This window comes from Drosophila gunungcola, assembly GCF_025200985.1.
Source record: "Drosophila gunungcola strain Sukarami chromosome 3L unlocalized genomic scaffold, Dgunungcola_SK_2 000003F, whole genome shotgun sequence".
In the NCBI taxonomy this organism is placed as follows: Eukaryota; Metazoa; Arthropoda; class Insecta; order Diptera; family Drosophilidae; genus Drosophila; species Drosophila gunungcola.
The window spans coordinates 2700922-2719889 of record NW_026453179.1 but is presented as its reverse complement, the minus strand read 5'-3'; the positions used below and the strand labels follow the sequence as shown (position 1 = coordinate 2719889).

Below are 18968 nucleotides of genomic sequence, written 5' to 3'. Positions count from 1 at the left end.
TACTTTCAGTTGCATATAAAACCAAAATAATTAAAGTTGAAAAAAACATTAAAAATCTTCTTACTTTATAAAAGCTTGTAGAGTTTAAAAAACAAAGATTTTTATTGTGTTCTAGTTTTAAAAGTTGTACTATTTGTTTAAGATGCACTTAATATTAATTATTAGTAAATTATCATTATTTTCTTTAAAAAGATAACATATTCTTACTTTTCTTGAACCATTATTTTTTTTACAGATACCGCCCTCAATCAAATTTTCACCCAAAATAAGTAAAGCAACAAAATGTACTCAAATAAATTGGTCTTTATTTTTTATTGAATATTGAACGTAAACTACTTAAGTTATATCTTAGAATAAACGATAATACGATACTTAACCAAATTAATTTGTACCTGAAACGTTGGGTCCAAGTCGTCTCACATTGCTTTACAATTCCTTTTCGCCGCCCAGGGGAATAAAAGCGGGCAAGGTCCCAAGTTTTGGTCGTCTGCGAAAGCCGCTTATGGCTTCCGCTTCCGCTGGGTCCTCTTTCTTCACTTCAGGCTCTTCCTTCTCCGCGACATTGTTGGGTATTGTTGCTTCCACCTTCTCGCCTTCGCACCTAAAGTATCGTGATGTAGTGGGCAAATCCTCCTCCTTGGCTGGCGCTTTCGTGATCTTCGGAATGCCGAGAGGTTTAACTCCCGCTTTAGGACGGGACTTGACCAACCGCTTCGATGGCGGCTTCTTGCAGAAAACGCACTTGGACAACTCGCACTTGCCCTTGCGTTCCAACTCCGGGCAGGCAAACTCGTGACGCTTGTTGCACTTAAAGAAGCAGGGGAGTTAATAGGTTATCACCGGACCTGACCTGACCAACTTACCTCGGCAGCCAGCGGACAATAGCCGCGCACAAAGTCAATGCAGATCTCAGCCTTCCTGCTGAGCTTCTTGTGTAGATAGGGGCAATCCTCGCGGACGCAGACGCCTTGCAAATAGTACCGACACACGGGCATCTTCTCCAGGGTGATATTGTGCGAGAGCAGGCAGTTGGCCTTGGTGCATTCGCCGCGCAGGAAGCTGCAAATAGAGGATTTCAAGAAGGTAACCGCATTGGGGACTCTGCACCGGAAAGGGCATCGAAGGGTTAGCACTCCTCGCTTGGCCTGGGACAAACCTGACACAGATGGCGACCTGCCGCTTGTCGTGCAGCTTGCGACACTTGCCACGGCTGTGGGCAGCGCACTTGCCCAGTTTCTGGAAAATGGCACATGGCACGTTGGTCTTCACCAGCGACTTGTTGAGCAGCGTCAGACTTCTCTGCCTGGCGGTGATCAGGTGGGCTCGCGACACGTGATTGCTGGTGCGTATGAAGACATTCTGGGTCTTGGGCGAAGCCACATAGGTAAGGCCGCCAATATCGATGCGCCGCAATATGCTTCGATTCACGATCATCTGGGAAGCAGCAGCAGCAGCGGTTGCTGAAGGTGGAACTCTGGTCAAACGGCAGCCGGATGGATCTAAGATGAACTTGTTGCCGCTAACGAATAGCGTTCTGCCGGAAACGGAACGCTTGAGGGTCCTCGGAGTTTCCGATTTGGTTATCCTTGCTGAGCTGGCATCCACCTTGGTTATCTTGTTCTTCGATATCTTCCTGTACATCACGCCGTGTATGCTAACCATGCTGAGGGATTTGTTGACGCCCAGCTTCAGCACCTGTGGCTTGGAGCTGTAAGAGGAAAGGTACATGAATTTAGACAGTACCCACATTTCTAACTTTGATTTTTTTTTTGGGAATAGTAGGTTATGCGACTTGACGTTGACGATTGGAAACTGAAACGTACCTCAACTTCTTTTTGGGCTCTGCTTCGTTGGTGCGTCTCAGGGCGTACTGGGCCACAAACTCACGCAGAGGACGACGCTTCTTGACCAGAGGTGTACATGTCAGCGATATGGAGCGCACTAGCTTGTACCTGGTGCGCTTGGCAGTTGGCACAGGAGGAGGAGGATGGGAGGCATTAACCGCTGACGCGGCATTTGCAGCTCCTTGACGCACAATCTTCCGCTTGGAAATGCTTACCAGAGGAGGCTGCACGAGGCTAGAAGACGGTTGAACGGGCGGAGGAGCAACGGACCTCACTGGAGCCTTGCGCACAAGACATGTGCTCGCTTTGTTGATGATCTTAGCGGGCGGAGGAGCAACGGACCTCACTGGAGCCTTGCGCACAAGACATGTGCTCGCTTTGTTGATGATCTTAGCGGGCGGAGGAGGTGGCGTGGCCTCAACAGAATTCGGATGCAATGGATAATCCGGTTGGTAATAGGAGGCGGAAACCTGTTGCAGCAGGAGCTCCTGCTGATCCCGTTGGAACTGCTCGTACATGGCCCGTTGTCGCTGCAGGAAGTGTGGATTGATGTGAATGGCGGGCTGCGACTGCGGGGGCGCATGGAAGGGCGCCTGGAAGGGCACCTGGAACGGCAGCTGATGCGCAGTTTGACCTTGCAGTTGGAAATTGGGATTAATGTACACCTTCCGCGTCATGGATGGCTGGCCCTCGTCGGCGCTTATGTGGGGCAACATTTTGTCACTTTCCTGGGCAAACCTATTGATTGAATTCTTCTCTATTTCTGGTTATTTTCTAACTTTTGACACTTATTTCTAATGCTTCTTTGTACTGATTTTTGTTACGTGTGTTGCAGTGTGTACATTAGTTGAGTTGTGTTAAATACCAAAAAATTCTGGATTATGGGGGAGCAAAGTGTACTTAAAAATACTATTTATACCAGGTATTCTTTGATTTCATCATATTTTATTTTTATATTTAAAGTTTAACTATTTCACAGTTAAACATTTCGAAACATTTAATTGGAACCAGTTTTCATTTAAATAAACATATTTGTAAATCATTAATGTTAAATTTAAAAACATCTTAAATAAAAGGACACAAATAAAATACCGCGCCAATATGGTCACTCTACAAAACGTTTTAATTTTCCTGTGAATGGCAACATCATATGTTTGGCAAAACGTGGATTTCATTTGCGGAGAACTTTTTAAACGGCAATTTTGAATTAAAATGGGCAAGGATCGCGGCAGGGGACGCAGGAACCATCACTCAGGGCCCTACAACAAGAGCAACTGGCGTGGCCAGAAGAAGGATCGCCCTCAAAACAATGGAGGCCAACGCAACAAGTAGATATGTCATCTTATAAACAACATATAATTTTAACCGTTTTCAATTTTCATGGGCAGAACTACACCACAACAGAAATCCACGCTGCGTGAGAACCAAGTGGGCATTACAGAGTTCACCAATCCGGAGGCACCTGGTTTCACGGGCATCCTCAAGTCCCGGTTCTCTGATTTTCACGTAAACGAGATTGATAGCACCGGAAAAGTCCTGGAACTTAATGATCTAAGTGTGCCAAAAGTGGCCATTGTCGGTTTGTATTTGGTTGACTATAGTAAGTCTTCAAAGTGTCTATGTGTGTCATCATATTCCAGCTGTGGCCGAAAAAGAACTGGACAACTGGCGGCAGGAACTGGAGGCAGTGATTGGTCCTGAAGATTGGCAGGATATTGCCAACTTGGCGGAGGCCAAACACGACCCAAAGCTCGATCAAAAGGTGGAGATCGACGTTACAAGTCTGGACAAGGAGCAGCGCACACAAGTCCATCAGCTAGTCAAGCAGCTTTACAAGGGTAAACTGCTGTCCACCTACCATTGGACAGCAACAGGTTAAACCCAAAGCACCAGAGAATCCGCCCCTGGAGGAAAAGGATGCTGCTAAGGATGAAACACCAGCTCAGGAAGATAACCAGTCACCAGCGGAGAGAAGAAAACTATAAGGATAATTAAACCAAAGCCAGGACGTGGTTAGTAACGTGGATTAACAAGGAAAACTGAACTTTATGATATCATTTAAATAGGCGATAATAGATGGAACTTTCCAGGGGATTATGTTACGTTCCTGGTGCACAAAACAAATTTGGTGACCAGTGATGTGGCCTCTACTCTGGCCGCACGATTACAGTAAGTTAAATTTTTGCTAAATTAAAATTAAGGGTGGTTCTTATAAGTCGCTTCAGCCTCTACAACTTTCAGTTAAGATTTGAAAAATCAACTTAAAATGGAAGAGAGTGTAATATCGTTGTTTTTTTCAAGACAACTCTCATATTAATTTTAAAACAGTTTGTTTTAGAACCCCTAATAATAATGAATTATTTCTCAACAGTCTACGACCTTCCCAGGTCAACTACAGTGGCATTAAGGACAAGCGGGCCAAGACCACGCAGAAGTTCTCCATTAAACGCCGTACGCCGGAGAGCATCTTGAACGCAGCTCGCTGCCAGCGAAATGTCCAAATTGGAAACTTTGCATTCCAGTCCAATACACTCAAGTTGGGAGATCTGCAGGGCAATCGTTTCCGCATCGCCCTGCGGCACATAGCCAAGGAGAAACGGGGCGAGATCGAAGTGGCTCTGGAATCTCTGCGGGAACGGGGATTTATCAACTACTATGGACTGCAGCGGTTCGGCAACAGTGCCAGCGTGCCCACCTATGAAGTGGGTGTGGCCCTACTCAAGAGCGATTATAAACTAGCCTGCGAACTGATCCTCAAGCCGCGCGACTCGGACGTGGAGTTCATGCGTCCCATCCGCGAGGAGTGGCTTAAAAATCGCGACTCGGCGGCGGCAGCTGCAAAGATCTACGGGGACAAGTTCATTGAGAAGAAGCTGCTGGACGGCTTGGCTAGATTTGGGGAATCGGATTACTCCTCGGCACTGCGGCAGATACCACGCAACATGCTTATGCTGTATCCACATGCCTACCAAAGCCTGATCTTCAATAGGATTGCCTCCAGAAGAATTAGGGAGTTTGGCCTGAAGCTGATACCGGGAGACTTAGTTTATGTGGAGCAGGAGAAGTCTGTAGACGGTGTGGAGGAGCAAGTGCAGCAGACGGAGGATTTGGAGGAGCAAAAGGAAGCTGAGACTTCCGAAGATTTGCCAGAAACTGTTGAAGAGGAGGAAGCCATCGAAGAGGAATCGCTTTTCAAGCGCAAGGTTCGCCCACTAACTGCTGAGGACATCGCCAGTGGCAAGTTCCAACTGTCCGACGTGGTGCTGCCTCTGCCGGGACACGACATCACCTATCCCAGCAACGAATGCGGTGCCTGGTACGAGGAAATGCTGGCCGAAGTGGGTCTCTCCTCGGATCAGCTTAAGCACAAGGAGAAAACATATGCTTTAACGGGGGCCTATCGCAAGATGATCATATCCTCCAGCGATCTCAAGTGGAGCTTCAGGCTGTACAACACGCCAGAGGACACCCTGATTGCCTCCGACTGGGAGCTGCTAAGGAACATTCCAGTGACACCAGAGCCCGCTGAGGATGAGGCTAAGTATCTGGCACTATTGCTGGAATTCTCGCTGCCCACGGCCGCCTATGCCACCATGTTTCTGCGCGAACTCTTAAAGCAGGACACATCCTCAGCCTCGCAAACGCAGTTGGAGAAGGAGGCCATGTGTAAGGGGGAAACCGAAAAGGAGGTGGAAGCCATGGAGGAGGAAGTGCAGGCAGCCAAGGAGGCGGAAATTGAGGGGGAAGTGCAGGCCAACTGAGATACCAAAAATCAATATGCTAAGGGAAATCAATTTTACGCGCGCTTTGTATCCAACTTCAAACCAACCACAACAATAACAAATGCGCACGTGAGGACAAGGGCTGCTCTCTCGAATCCTCTCTTTCTCTCTCCCTCTCTCTTCGCTCTCTTCGGTCTCGCTCCCTTTCTGCCTGGGAGAGTCCTTTGGTCCTGTCCCTTTGGCTCTTTGGCTGGCGATTTCATTCGTTCGGTGGCCAGCAATGTGAAAGCTCGAAACGACGCGCTGCGCAGTTTTCCCAGCTCAAAAGTCCAAGTCGCACGGTTTTCCACCAGCGTTCTCAATGAAGAGCAATAACAAACTATCAATTAACAATAAATAATAAAAAACTGCGGTACCCCCAAAACCCAGGGACTCGATCCAGTGCATCCAACGGAGATATTAAAAGCAAAATAAATAAAAAACAAGGAAGAGAGCCAAGGTGAATTACCAGTTAAATGTAGCATTTAAACGTTTTGGGCGCGTATTTTGAAAACCCATTTATTTAGGCGTAAGTATATAAAATCGAATTGTTAACAAATCAGTCTATAATTATAGAAGCGGACAACAACAATGAACTAACAGCCACAAAAGCTGTACAATATTTTATTTCGGCTCTGTCAGCTTATTGATTTTTGTTGTGTGCTTGTGCTGAAATCAATCGATAATACGGTGTTAATACCAAGAGCAGGGTTTCGGGAATGGGAATGGCTGATGGTGATGAATATGGGGAAGGTGGCTGGCCGTAGGAGTAGTTCATATATAGTGGCTTAGTGCGTCGGGGGTGGGCACTTGGTGGGTTCTCGGGGGGGTAGTGGCATCAGTCGTTAAGGGTGCACGACGCTCCTCGTTCGTTATGTTTTTGTTTCGGCCCGTCCCCCCTTTGGGAGTCCTCAAATTAATAAACTAAATGCTTGTTTTGGCGTCGTCGCCTCCGCCCCCGACCCGCCCCGGTGGGGTTCTTCCCCCCGATCCGCTCCAGACTTGGGGATATTGGACATGTTATTGCTTGCGCGCGCACTCTTTGACTCTTTGACCAGTTCTGTTCCAGTCGCCAGCAGCTGCGTCATAGTAGGAGTTTTTTGGCGTGGCTGAATTCGATTTTCCATCGCCTACCACCTGCCTACCCCGCCAAGCAAAAGTTTTTTGGCAATACAGATTGCTTCCTATTGCACTGCCATATTATCCCCTAAGTCCTTGGTTTACAAATAACATTTCAATTCAAATCTCTCTGTGTTTTGATGCTTTGTCTTGAGGTTCATAAAATACTTTTTTGTTAGTTTAACACTTGGTACTTGTGATATATCAAATCTCGTGTCAATAATTCAAATAACTTTGAACGTGCTCAGATTGAATAATTATTATTTATTATTAGTAGGTTCCAAATTTTTAAAGGCTCAAAATTCAAACCTTAATGTTTAAATAAAATAATAGACCATTGGAGATTCATGACAATAGAATGATTTAAATATTTCATTTTCATTTTGTGAAATGTGATTTTAAATCTTTCATAAAGTTTAATCAAGCTTTGGTATAATAATTAACTGTGGCAGACTGGTTATCTATTATTTTATCTTGTGATTAATAAATTATTTGTTTATCATTCAAATAAAAAAGCTGAGAAGGGACATCTGATTTAAAATACATTTGTTGATTAATATTTGACTTATTAAATTACATAGGCTTCTTTAAATGTTGCAATGCAAGTTGACATAAAATAATTTATTTGTCTTTAAAAAACAATGTATATAGTTAAAATCATTTTCTTAATTTTGATTATGTCTCCCTAGAATAAACTTAAAACAATTAAACATAACTTGATTTACAATTCAGTTTTTAGTTTCAATTTAAGAGTGTTAGTGTGATGATTTCGATTGATTTTAAATTTGAATTAAGTAAAGATCAAATTTACAAATGATTCTAGATGAAAACAGTATCCTCTATTGTATCCTACTATTGTTAAATTCCTAAATAACTATATCATCGATTTGCTCTTCGTTGAGGGCGCGCAGATTGCATTTGCAAAGGTAGGCCAGAATCCTTTTCTCCGCCTTGATACGATTTGCTTCTCCGAGTCCTTCGAGCAATGCCTCGATCCTTTTTTCCGTTTTAGCGGGAGCAGCTGACGGAGCAGCAGCAGCAGGATTTGTGGGTGCTGGTGGAGGGGCTCCCGCCACAGCCAACTGCTCATCCATGGCCTCCTGCAGCGGATCCTCCTCGTCGTTGACTTCCTCGATGGATTTCATGGAGCTTCTACTCACATCCCCCGAATTACGATGATTTATTGGATGGTGATGATGTTGTAGGAAATGTAGTTGAGGCAGGAGGCTCCAGTCGGATCCAGCGCCTCCGGCCTTTTCTTTGGACAACTCCCGTCGGTGCTTGGCCGCCAGATGGTTCCAACGACTAAGACAGGCACTAGCTAAATGAGCATATTTGAAAACTTAATAGTATTCACTTAACACAATCAAAATTGCTTACCATCTGTGTTCAAAGAAGTGGAGATGCTGCGCCAGATTTCCGTATTCCGTTTTTTATTGGCCTCATAGGGCGTGCTTCTTAGTTCCCGCTCATAGAGCTTGGGATTGGCCCTCACCAACTCTATAAGTCGCGTGTCAAACTCCGACATTTCAATATTTTCAAAATGAAAACAAATAACAAGTTTTGTAAACAAATGGTTAGCGGATATGTGTGACCGTTATTCCAGTTCGCAAATATGCAGGCACCAAAGAACAGGGTGGTTGGGCACTCAATTTCACCACACCTGGGGTGGTGAGGTGGAAATGGGAGATTCAAAAAGGCCACCCCATCGTCTGGCGGCATTTATTGATTTATTTATTGATTTTATCGTTGTGCAGGCGCTGCCGGCCGCAGAGATGGCCGCCGAAAACTATCACCTCAAGTGGGACTCGCACCTCTCCTATCTAAACTCTTCCATAGCCACACTTTACAAGTAAGTAATTAAATAAAAAAAACCTCTTCATTGCCTAAATTATTGTAGCTCTCAAGTGAAGACTAGTTTAACGTTTAACATTCTTATAGTCATTTGGTTAAAAAGCATGGTTTCTTCTTTTATTTATGTATACGTAGATGCATATTTTGAATTTAATTTTTAATTTTCTTTACCAAAATCTTGTGAACAGGAACGAATTTTAATTGTAATTTACGACTTCATCTTTGAATATAAAATAACCTTGCCTTTAAATACAAAAAAATTTAGAAAACCTAAATTAAAGGGGATTAAGAACTACATCAATCAAACTTCCAAAACTCATACTAAAATTAAAAATATTCGACTAATAACACTCAAAAACGCTTTATTTTCAATAATCACACTCGTAAGATCAAAGAGAGAATTACTAGGGCAAGAAATTTAAACTTAACTTTGTTTCAATAAATTTGTCTATTTAATTGATCCTTTAGGTCCAGATAATTGTCAATTTTATATTAAACCCTAATTTTGTTACAATTTGCCCAGGAACGAGAAGTTCGCCGATGTGGTCCTGTACAGCTCCTACAACAGCAGCGGCATCCCCTCGGATATTCCCACGGTGGGCATCTCGGCCCACAAGTTCATCCTCAGTGCTTCGTCCCAATTTTTTGCCACCATGTTCGAAACGGCACCGATCACAAATCCAAACGGAGTGCTCTACGTGGTCCTGCCGCCGGATCTCAGTCACCGGGCCATCCAGATCCTGGTGCAGTACATGTACAGCGGCGAGGCCACCGTCTCCAACGACATACTCAACGAGGTGCTGCGCGGCGGCGAAATCCTCAAGATTCGCGGCCTGTGCCGCACCAGCTCTTCCAATGGCGGTGGCTCCGGCTCGGTGGTCACCACATCGCACCATCCTCATTCGCTAACCGGGCATCTGCATCCGCGGGAGGCGAGCGCCATGTACATGTCCAATGGCACCCGATCCGCTCTGCCACCTCCGCCGCCGCCGCCGCCGTCTACCATGTCGGCTCAGCTGCAGGGAGATCTCTATGCCAGCAAGCCGGGTGGATCGACACGATTCGCAATGGACCACCACCACTTGTCGTCGCATCACAACCACCTAAATCACCATCATCCTCAGCAGCAGCAATTCCGCGGCCTAGGCGTTTCCGTGATGCCCAAGGACTCACCCGTGATTATCAAATCGCCCAAAATGGCCGCTCACACGGGACTCCTTACCGTGGCCAGCAGCAGCAAGTTGGGCATTTCGGTCAACAAGGAGGTGGCCATCGATCCGGAGGACAAGTGCTGCTTTGCGGCACCTGGCCAGGTGGATCCACAGTCGCATCCACCACCACCCACCTCTACGACAACGACTGGCGGAGGAGGAGGAGGCGGAGGAGGAGCAGGTGCCCCGGCATCCCAGCCCATCTCCATTTGCACAGAGGTGGGCTGCAGCAGTTGTCCCATGACCGCTGGACCCAGTGCGGATCAGGCGGAGACCACGCTGCGGAGGACGGAGTACGAAGAGCAAGCACTTCGCGAGCGGAACGAGGTGGGACTGGTCTTCGAACGTCGCCTCAGGAGGGAAAGCGCCTGCGAAAGATGTGAGTTATTTGGAACATTAAATCAAATCTCTTAAATGTTTACTTCAAGCCTCGTAACGATTTCTAATTTGGTTTAAAAAAAATTCTAAATCATTATTTTTAACGTTTATGCAAGTCTGAAACCACTAATATGTTTGGCTGTAAAAATTAAGCTTTAAAATTCATTACTAAACGTCTTTTATTCAAAATGATTACAAGCCAAAACAAAAAGTTGAACTGCTGAAATAAATAAATAAGTAATAAATATGGGTTCATTAAATCGTTATATGCTGAAGAATTCGATGATGGGATGATGAAAAGAGTATGCCAGAATACGGAATAAGGAATCTAAAAAGCCAATATGAAAGAAATATAAAATTAAGCTTTAGAATTCGCGAATTGACTATATAACTTAGAGTTTGACCACCATAAGAAACATTATTTAATATTTGATATGTCTTTAAATATAAATATATTTCCATAATATAAATACAAATCTCATTTAATTATCCCTCAGCTCGTGATTACTATGAATCGCAGCACTTCGAGCACGTGGTGCCATCCCGCCTGGCTGCCACACCACCGCCACCACAGCAGCCACCACATCCACCGCCGACCCTTCGGCATCCGCACAACTTCCTCACCATCAAACAGGAGCCGACGGACTGGAGCAACAACCCACCTAATGCCGCCAATGCGTCCAACAACAACAACCTGGAGGAGGGGCCACTGGGGTCGCCCAAGCAGCCGCTGGACTTTAAGATGTCCGCCGTAAAGCTGGAGGTTAATCGGGATCGCGGAACACCCTCCGAGGAGAACGAGGAGCACACGCTGCGCGACTACAACAACTTCAAGCAGCTGCTCGTGTGCGAGATCTGCCAGAAGTCCTTCGAGGACACCAAGATGCTTGTCCGCCACCTGGGCACCCATGCCGGCGATCCGGCGGGCGGGACGGAGAGGAACCTCTTGCCATCCAGTGCCAGCGGGAGTACGGCAACCGCCTCCAGCAATCTCGCCCTGCGAACCGTCAAAACCTATGTGCCAAAGAAACGACGCCGAGTTTCGGTGAGTGATTATGATCGACATATTGTGAGGTTCAATTCAATTCAGAGGTCTTTATAACTTATTTAAACTACCCGTCTAAATTTTCTTTGTTAGTCTTCATATTATTATAAATAAATCTTATAACCCTTTTAAACAAGTTTTGAAAATAAAAAAAATTAAATTAAGAAAAATGTGTTAATTTTAAATTGTATTGGGCTATAGTTTTAGAATTATAGTTCTTTGGATGCATGCAATCATCCCTGCTCCAGTAACGCCTGCAGACTTTTAAAATAAATTTTTATTTGCTGCTACACAAACTTTAATGAGCAAACGTTAATTTTAATAAATTTCTAATTAGGAAAAAACTACACAGGCATTATTGCACGAGATTTTATAGTTATAATTTTTATTGTATTTCCACTAAAAATGTCAAATCATTATGTGAATGGATATGAGGGCATGTACGAAGTTTAATTGTAAAATTCCGTGCACTTTTTTTTAGGTATAAAGCAGAAAACCAAATTTACACAATATAATTACTTTTTAAAAAACAAATTTTCTAAATTCAGTGTATTTTGCCAACCATCTTAATTAATTATGTATGAATATTTATTTTTTTGCAGCAACAGGAAAACAATATGGACCACGATCATGTCACCCTGCTCTGCGATTTGTGCTCCACGTAAGTACCCTTGTCAAAATAATCCTACCGAGGGGTGTTTTTTCATATGTTGCCACCTTCTATCACCGCAGATCTTTCGACACGCCCGCGGAATGGGTACGTCATATGAACAGCCAGCACACGGAGATCGAACTGGCCATGTTCAACAGCAAGAAGGATGGCGAGCAGAAGGGGTGTGTGTCCTAAGGGCTAGCACGAGCACTCTGATGAACTCTGTTCACTTGCAGCCAGCAGCATCAGTCGGCGACCAGCAGCTCTTCCACAGTGTCCACCAGCCAAATGCAGCCAAAGTATCCCAGCTCCACCGCCATCCGACCGACGCAGTCCCAGTCCCTCATGCTGCACAAGATGAGTAACATCAATATGGATACGGATCTCCCGGAGCAACCACCTCACCGAATACCTAAGGACAGCCATCCGGAGTAGAACATGGATCCATGAATCCAATGATTAGCACTACATCATTTGAAGCTGAAGAATTCGAGACTTGATGACATGAAGCCCGGTGAACAACGGATATCACCAAAACACAATTTTGTTCGATAAACTCAACAAGTCGTTTCAGTAATCAAAAGATTGATTTGATGCTGAAGAATTCGCGACTTGATAACATGGATCCAGGGGATCAGCAGATAACATCAAAACAACATTTTGTTCGATAAATTCAAGTCGTTCCAGTAATCAAAAGAGGGATGTTTATAATGCAACAGCAAGAACCGTGATCAAAATGCAACCAGTTTGCATATTTTATAGAGCAACAAACAAAATACAAAATCGCAAAAATAATTAACGAAACTGTAAACGAAACTTAGAATCGGAATCGTCAGGCAACGATGCAAAACAAAACCAAACCAAACCAAACCAGAAATTTGAAAACGAAACAAGAACAACAATTAACTCAAGTGTGTAGAATTTTTTTAAGTGTACGTATTTACTTAGTTTTAGCTACTTATTCCCCATGTAATTACTGTAACAACAACGCGCAATTGATACGAAAAAAGGTAACTAAACAATTTAATCATTTAAAATGTACGAATTACTTGAACAATTTTCATCAGCAGACATTGTCAATAAAAGAAATTTTAAAAGCCCTTGTGTAAAGCGATTTTCCAAAAGGTTAGACCGAAAAATACACTTGTAGGACCAAAATCAGCGAAAAGATTAAATTGCTTTATGATAAGCAACTGATTGGAGCAGCGAATATTTCTTATTCTTTATTACTTTCCATTTTGTTTGCTCTTTTTGTTTCTCGAATGTAATAACTGATAACTACTATTTTGTATGTCGCTATCGCGGCTTTATGATGTCATCAACTCTGTTGTATTTGTACTAGTACTTTTATATATGTTTTATAAGACTTCAGCTGACATTTCGAGAACTTTTTTGTACATAGATTAAGTTTTATTTTGAAAGTCCGCCGATCGAAACTTTTTGCGAAAAGTTCATTAACTTAAATCTCTAAATGTGTGTGTAGTAGTTGGAAATTTAAATAAACAACTCCCCCCAACCATGTAAAAATATAATATATATATAATAAAAACATACATATATATATAATATTTACAAGCAGGCGTGATTATTAACAAACTAAGTAGATGTATAAACAATGCAGGAGGAAAACTAATTCTTCCCCAAACAAATCGCAAAATGTAGCAAAGCGTTTTAAATTGAATAAACGTCTACGATGAGAAATCGTTTTTAAAAGCGACATCAAAATGCCGGCAAAATTAAGAGTCATGTTGCAAAAAGCTTCCGAGCGATTATTCACCAAGTTTTATAAATACAGAGCGCCCTCGAAGAGAATTTTCAGTTTGGGTTCCAACGTCGCGTTGACTTCAACAATAAAGTGTATTTCATTTCTTCTCCGCTTCAATTTTTGCGATATCAAAACCAAAATGAGTTCTGGTAAACATTTGGGCAAAGGTAAGAGAAATTTACGTGTTGGCGGTGGTAAGAGCAACGCCCATTCATCTTTAATTCATTAAAAAAAACAAGTTCTACAACATTCCACTAACTAAACAAATAAATTCATGAATTTCATGATTTTACAACATGAATAATGGGTTTTTTTTTGGGAAAAGTTGGAGACAAAGAGAGATAAATTAAAGTGAATAATATAGTGGATCACGAATCCTTTTTTTCAATCATTCATTCACTGCATAATGTGATCTAAAGGGATACATTTTTTAAGGTAATTAATGATTAATGATTTTCATTAAAAACTTTTAACTAAGTGAAATAAGTTATTATTTTGGGAAAAGAAAAAGTCATCAAATCAATCAACATTTTATTAACGTATCAGTTCTTTCTTTAACCCCATTCGTTTTAAATGAACCAAATTATTTACTTCAAAAATATAACTTATATCACGTCTGGCCCTATCAACTTCAAGTCAATGACTTGCAATACATTTAACACAGGGGCGGACCCACAAGCTTCCGAGCCCAATCAATAACTAATCAATAATGGTATATAAAAAATTGATTGCATATAAGAAACTCAGGCAGAAATTGCTATAAATCAATCTGCTTTTATGTATTTTACTGAACGGCTTACAAGAAATTCCACTGATAAGTCCATATTTATAGGTTCTGCCAAGCCTGTCCTGCCAGAGGATGGACTCCTCCGCCTGTTTTCCATGAGGTTCTGCCCCTATGCCCAGCGAGCCCATCTCGTCCTGAATGCCAAGAAGGTTCCCCATCACACCGTTTACATCAATCTCACCGAAAAACCAGAATGGTTGGTGGATGTCAGCCCGCTGCTAAAGGTTCCCGCCCTCCAGTTGGTGGAGGAGAAGGATCAGCCCTCACTTATCGAGTCGCTGATTATTGCCGAGTACCTGGACGAGAAGTACGCGGAGAATCCGCTCCTGCCTAAGGATCCGCTGAAGCGGGCCCAGGACAAGATCCTGTTGGAGCGCTTTAACGGCATCACAAGTGGCTTCATGAAGATCCTAACGCAGAACACCGGTTTGGATGAGTTCTGGACGGCGCTGGACATCTTCGAGCAGGAGCTGACCAAGCGGGGCACACGCTTCTTTGGCGGCGATAAGCCCGGATTCGTGGACTTCATGATCTGGCCTTGGTTCGAGCGCCTCTCCGTGATCGAGCTTAAGTTGGGGCAGGAGTACAGCTTCGACGAGAAGCGCTTCCCCAAAATAACCCAGTGGATTGCCCTTCTGAAGGAGGATGCGGTGGTCAAGTCCTTCTATGCCACTCCCGAGCATCATAACGAGTTCTGGAGGACCCGCAAGGCCGGCAATGCCAACTACGATCTGCTGGCTTAGATCAGTACCTAAAATTAATTAAAAATGCAAGAGATTTAAATATTTTACTATAATAATATAATTAAAAAATAATTCATAAAAAAATAAAACACCATTAAATAAACGAAGACTTACAGATGCATTTGTTTTGAAATAATAAGCAATCCCCTTGGTTGGAATTTAAATCTTCCAAGGGTTTAATTTAAAAGCAAATAAACGTTTTAACGTAAATATGCCCCCAAGCTACTAACTTGTATTTTTCAATAATATACGCACCTTACAAGTTGGCTAGTAAGTTGAGTTACAAAAAACTTTAAATGGTTTTATTAAAACAGAAATGAAATCTCAAACCTCGTTTAAATATTAATGTTTTTCAGGCTTTTTTTTTATAAATTTATGTACCATCAAAAAAATGTATTCCAACTGAGGCGTATGAGTTATTTTTACCCTTTTTAACCCCATTTGGAATTTGTATGATCTAAAATCTATTCAGAATAGTTTATGTTTCTTTTAATTAAAACCTATTGGTATCAGTATAATAATGCTATCAGAATAATATTTTTATATTCGTATTGGAGACTCTAAAGAGGCTTATCTGTATTCACCTATTCACCGGACTGAGCATGTGTGTCAGCCGCAAAGGTTGCTCCGGCCGCCAAGTTCAGTCGCGTAAGAAAAGCCAGCCGGCGAAGGGCAGCTAGCTAGTGGGTCTTTATATACCACTCGAATGGCAATCACAGTCATCACTTGCATCTCCAGACCCCGAGCACGCACATCATGAGCAACGGCAGGCATTTGGCTAAAGGTGGGTGGATGTGGATCTAGGCACCGAGATGCCACTGGAAACTAATAGATCTCTCCTGGCAGGCTCATCCACGCCGGATGTGCCCGAGGACGGCATCCTGCGGCTGTACTCAGATGCGCTTCTGCCCATTTGCCCAGCGCGTGCATCTGGTGCTGGATGCCAAGCAGATCCCGTACCACAGCATTTATATCAATCTCACAGAGAAACCGGAGTGGCTGCTGGACAAGAATCCGCAGGGCAAGGTTCCGGCTCTGGAAATCGTTCGGGAGCCAGGACCACCGGTGCTCACGGAGTCACTGCTCATTTGCGAGTACCTGGACGAGCAGTATCCGCTGCGACCGCTCTATCCACGTGATCCGCTCAAGAAGGTGCAGGATAAGATTCTGATTGAAAGATTTGGCACGGTGCTGGGTGCCTTCTTCAGGGCCTCCGACGGCGGGGAGCTGGAGCCCTTCTGGAGCGGCCTGGACACCTACGAGCGGGAGCTGAGTCGGCGCGGCACTGACTTCTTTGGCGGCGAGCAGACCGGCATTCTGGACTACATGATCTGGCCCTGGTGTGAGCGCCTCGAACTCCTTAAGTTGCAACGCGGCGAGGACTATAACTACGATGAAGAGCGCTTTCCGCAGCTGGTGAGTTGATCTTCTGTATAAGAGGGGTAGGTACATCATTAATCGATTTATTGTAGACCCTTTGGCTGGAGCGCATGAAGCGGGATCCTGCTGTGATGGCCTTCTACATGGAGGCCGAGGTCCAGGCGGAGTTTCTGCGCACGCGCAGCTTGGGTCAGCCCAACTACAATCTGCTGGTCAAGGATGCCTGATGCTGATGCACTTGGTTTATTTGAATTTTTTTAGCATGGAATGAATAAAACATAGTTGCAGTTCAAAACCGGTTCCAAAGATTTGATCTTGACATAACCAGTTGGCATTCTAGAGCTTGCCCTTGAAGGCTATGTCGTACTGGGGATTGCCCACAGTCTTGGATTTCTGGAACTCGGCATGCAGCTGGACATCCAGAGCGGTCTTCTGCACTGCCTCATCCTGAGCCACCAAGTCGCGCCACTTGAGCTGAAATTGTAGGGCTTAGAATAAGAGATCCTCTTGAATTATGTTGTTTTTACATACCAGCTTCTCAAATCTCTTGGCATCCAGTTCGTACCTCTGCTTGGTATTGAGTTTCATGCTTGGAAAGCGTTCAAACCAGGGCCAAATCATGTAGTCCACAATTCCTATGGTTTGGCCAGCAAAGTAAGGAGTTCCTCTTTTCGTCAGCTCCGTTTCAAATACGTCCAGGGCTTTCTCAAACTTTTGTAGAGCATCTGGAGGAGCATTGGCATTGCATGTTAGCACTGGATAAACAGCCCTGACCACTGGAGCAAAGCGTTCAATGAGAATCTTGTCCAGCGCCTTCTGAAGGGGATCTGTGGGAAAGAGTCGTGGATGGGGATACTGCTGATCCAAGTACTCCGCAATGATGAGGGACTCCACGAGTGTAGGTTGATCCTCAACAGCAGTGAGCTGCAGGGACAGGAACTTTGCCCAGAGGACTGTAGTCCTTGTACCATTCCGGCTTCGCAATCAAATCAACGTAGATCTTGTGGTGTGGAATGTTTTTGGCGGCCAGCAGGAGGTGAACCCGCTGGCTGAAGGGGCAGAATGCCATGGAGAAGTAACGCAGGATTCCATCTTCGGGTAAATCCGGTCTGGTGGAACCTGCAAAGCCAGGAGAAGAATTGTGTTAATTGGCTAGGATTAAAGCAGAAACCCAAATACCAGATGAAGATGCAAAGATATCATTTCAGGGTACATATATTGGTTTAATAGTTTTTCGCTGAGCGGTTTCACAATCTAAGCCTAAGTATCTTGAATCCTGTTGCACAGGGTACTCATGTTTATCTCAGCCTGGAACTGGCATCCTCTACAAGGGCTCGAAGGCAACATCATAGTTGGGCTTGGCCTCATGGCGGGTGCGCATGAATTTGGCATGAATCCTGGCATCCAGAGCCGTGGCCTTGACAGCCTCGTCCTGGGCCACCAGTTCGCGCCACTTCAAAAGATTCTGATAACGTGTCTTGTCCAGCTCGTAGGGCTCATCCAGCGAGTACTTGAGGGCGGGGAATCGCTCGAACCAGGGCCAGATCATGTAGTCCGCAATGCCGATCTTCTCGCCACCGAAATAGGGAGTTCCCCGCTGGGTGATCTCCTGCTCGAAGACATCCAGAGCAGTCTCGAAGTTCTTAATGGCATCGGCGGGCGGATCCTTGGTGAAGAACACCGGATATATGGCACTGACGGCGGGAGCCAGGCGTTCGATGAGGATCCTGTCCAGGGCCTTTTGCAAAGGATCCTTGGGGAAGAGTGAACCCTCGCCGGGATACTGCTCGTCCAGGTACTCGGCAATGACCAGGGATTCCACGAGTGCGGGCTGGCCAGGAAGGTGTGGCAACTGGATGGCCGGCACCTTGCCCAGTGGACTGTAGTCGATGTACCAATCCGGTTTCTCGCTGAGATCGATGTAGACCGTGTGGTGGGGAATCTTCTTGGCGGCCAGAACCAAGCCGGCACGCTGGGAGTACGGGCAGAATTTCATTGAGTAGTAACGCAGGACTCCATCCTCGGGAATTTCCGGTTTGGGCGAACCTGTTGATGGGTGATTTGTGACGTCAGCAGAATGTTCACCATTAGGCTTGGGGCTACAATTAAATCTCTATCTGTGGGGCATTTACGATTCTCATGAATGGGGGACAGATAAAACTATGAAATCAGTGGCCAACTTCTGCCGCGTCACTATCCCGGTGACCTTGAAGTGCCCCCACTTACCCCTCTTGAAGTGCTTCTGCGGCAGGGCCATTTTGTTAACAATTTTAAGATAACTCTTAGGCGAGAAATGTCGGTAGATGGTTTCAATCGAATGACAAACGAGCGAAGATTCGTTGGACCTTATATAGTAATCGCTGGAAGAACAAATGTATCGAATAGTTCTATCGAAAGGGCGGTTCACCTTAAATTATTTGAATTTATAT

At 44.4% G+C, this 18968-nt stretch overlaps 8 protein-coding genes across 9 annotated transcripts; 4 read left to right on the top strand and 4 right to left on the bottom strand.

Moving 5' to 3' along the window:
- Window positions 1–285: 285 nt before the first annotated feature.
- LOC128258633 (zinc finger CCCH domain-containing protein 3) lies at window positions 286–2685 on the bottom strand. Of its 2 annotated transcripts, XM_052990342.1 has the most exons (5): window positions 2187–2685; window positions 1824–2114; window positions 1157–1708; window positions 864–1059; window positions 286–807 (listed from the first exon to the last, which is right to left on the bottom strand). In XM_052990342.1, exons 1-5 carry the CDS (start codon window positions 2558–2560, stop codon window positions 427–429), a joined length of 1794 nt encoding a protein of 597 aa, XP_052846302.1. In that variant the 5' UTR covers window positions 2561–2685; the 3' UTR covers window positions 286–426. The 2 variants fall into 2 exon arrangements, with proteins under 2 accessions (XP_052846302.1, XP_052846301.1); XM_052990341.1 differs by having other exon boundaries at window positions 1824–2685.
- A 292-nt stretch (window positions 2686–2977) lies between these two features.
- LOC128258215 (pseudouridylate synthase 7 homolog) lies at window positions 2978–6197 on the top strand. The gene is given in 7 exon segments (XM_052989725.1): window positions 2978–3172; window positions 3233–3423; window positions 3485–3699; window positions 3701–3809; window positions 3812–3856; window positions 3911–4013; window positions 4216–6197. Coding segments are annotated over 7 exon segments (2169 nt in total). The 5' UTR covers window positions 2978–3056; the 3' UTR covers window positions 5606–6197.
- LOC128258216 (uncharacterized) lies at window positions 6003–13413 on the top strand. Its single transcript, XM_052989726.1, is given in 8 exon segments — window positions 6003–6134; window positions 8482–8576; window positions 9102–10168; window positions 10665–11212; window positions 11815–11873; window positions 11945–12046; window positions 12101–12243; window positions 12246–13413. Coding segments are annotated over 7 exon segments (2031 nt in total). The 5' UTR covers window positions 6003–6134; window positions 8482–8499; the 3' UTR covers window positions 12281–13413.
- On the bottom strand, window positions 7387–8413 carry LOC128258220 (transcription factor Adf-1). The gene is made up of 2 exons (XM_052989728.1): window positions 8105–8413; window positions 7387–8045 (listed from the first exon to the last, which is right to left on the bottom strand). The coding sequence occupies exons 1-2, from the start codon at window positions 8250–8252 to the stop codon at window positions 7591–7593; spliced, it is 603 nt and encodes a 200-aa protein (XP_052845688.1). The 5' UTR covers window positions 8253–8413; the 3' UTR covers window positions 7387–7590.
- A 240-nt stretch (window positions 13414–13653) lies between the features above and the next one.
- LOC128258217 (pyrimidodiazepine synthase) lies at window positions 13654–15245 on the top strand. The gene is made up of 2 exons (XM_052989727.1): window positions 13654–13796; window positions 14462–15245. The coding sequence occupies exons 1-2, from the start codon at window positions 13769–13771 to the stop codon at window positions 15157–15159; spliced, it is 726 nt and encodes a 241-aa protein (XP_052845687.1). The 5' UTR covers window positions 13654–13768; the 3' UTR covers window positions 15160–15245.
- A 655-nt stretch (window positions 15246–15900) lies between these two features.
- LOC128258541 (pyrimidodiazepine synthase) lies at window positions 15901–16838 on the top strand. The gene is given in 4 exon segments (XM_052990195.1): window positions 15901–15943; window positions 16006–16055; window positions 16057–16575; window positions 16632–16838. Coding segments are annotated over 4 exon segments (732 nt in total). The 5' UTR covers window positions 15901–15915; the 3' UTR covers window positions 16767–16838.
- A 37-nt stretch (window positions 16839–16875) lies between these two features.
- Window positions 16876–17835, bottom strand: LOC128258367 (pyrimidodiazepine synthase-like). The gene is made up of 4 exons (XM_052989952.1): window positions 17832–17835; window positions 17534–17658; window positions 17071–17463; window positions 16876–17013 (listed from the first exon to the last, which is right to left on the bottom strand). Exons 1-4 carry the CDS (start codon window positions 17833–17835, stop codon window positions 16876–16878), a joined length of 660 nt encoding a protein of 219 aa, XP_052845912.1.
- Window positions 17739–18890, bottom strand: LOC128258540 (pyrimidodiazepine synthase-like). Its single transcript, XM_052990194.1, has 2 exons — window positions 18766–18890; window positions 17739–18585 (listed from the first exon to the last, which is right to left on the bottom strand). Exons 1-2 carry the CDS (start codon window positions 18794–18796, stop codon window positions 17864–17866), a joined length of 753 nt encoding a protein of 250 aa, XP_052846154.1. The 5' UTR covers window positions 18797–18890; the 3' UTR covers window positions 17739–17863.
- Window positions 18891–18968: the final 78 nt, after the last annotated feature.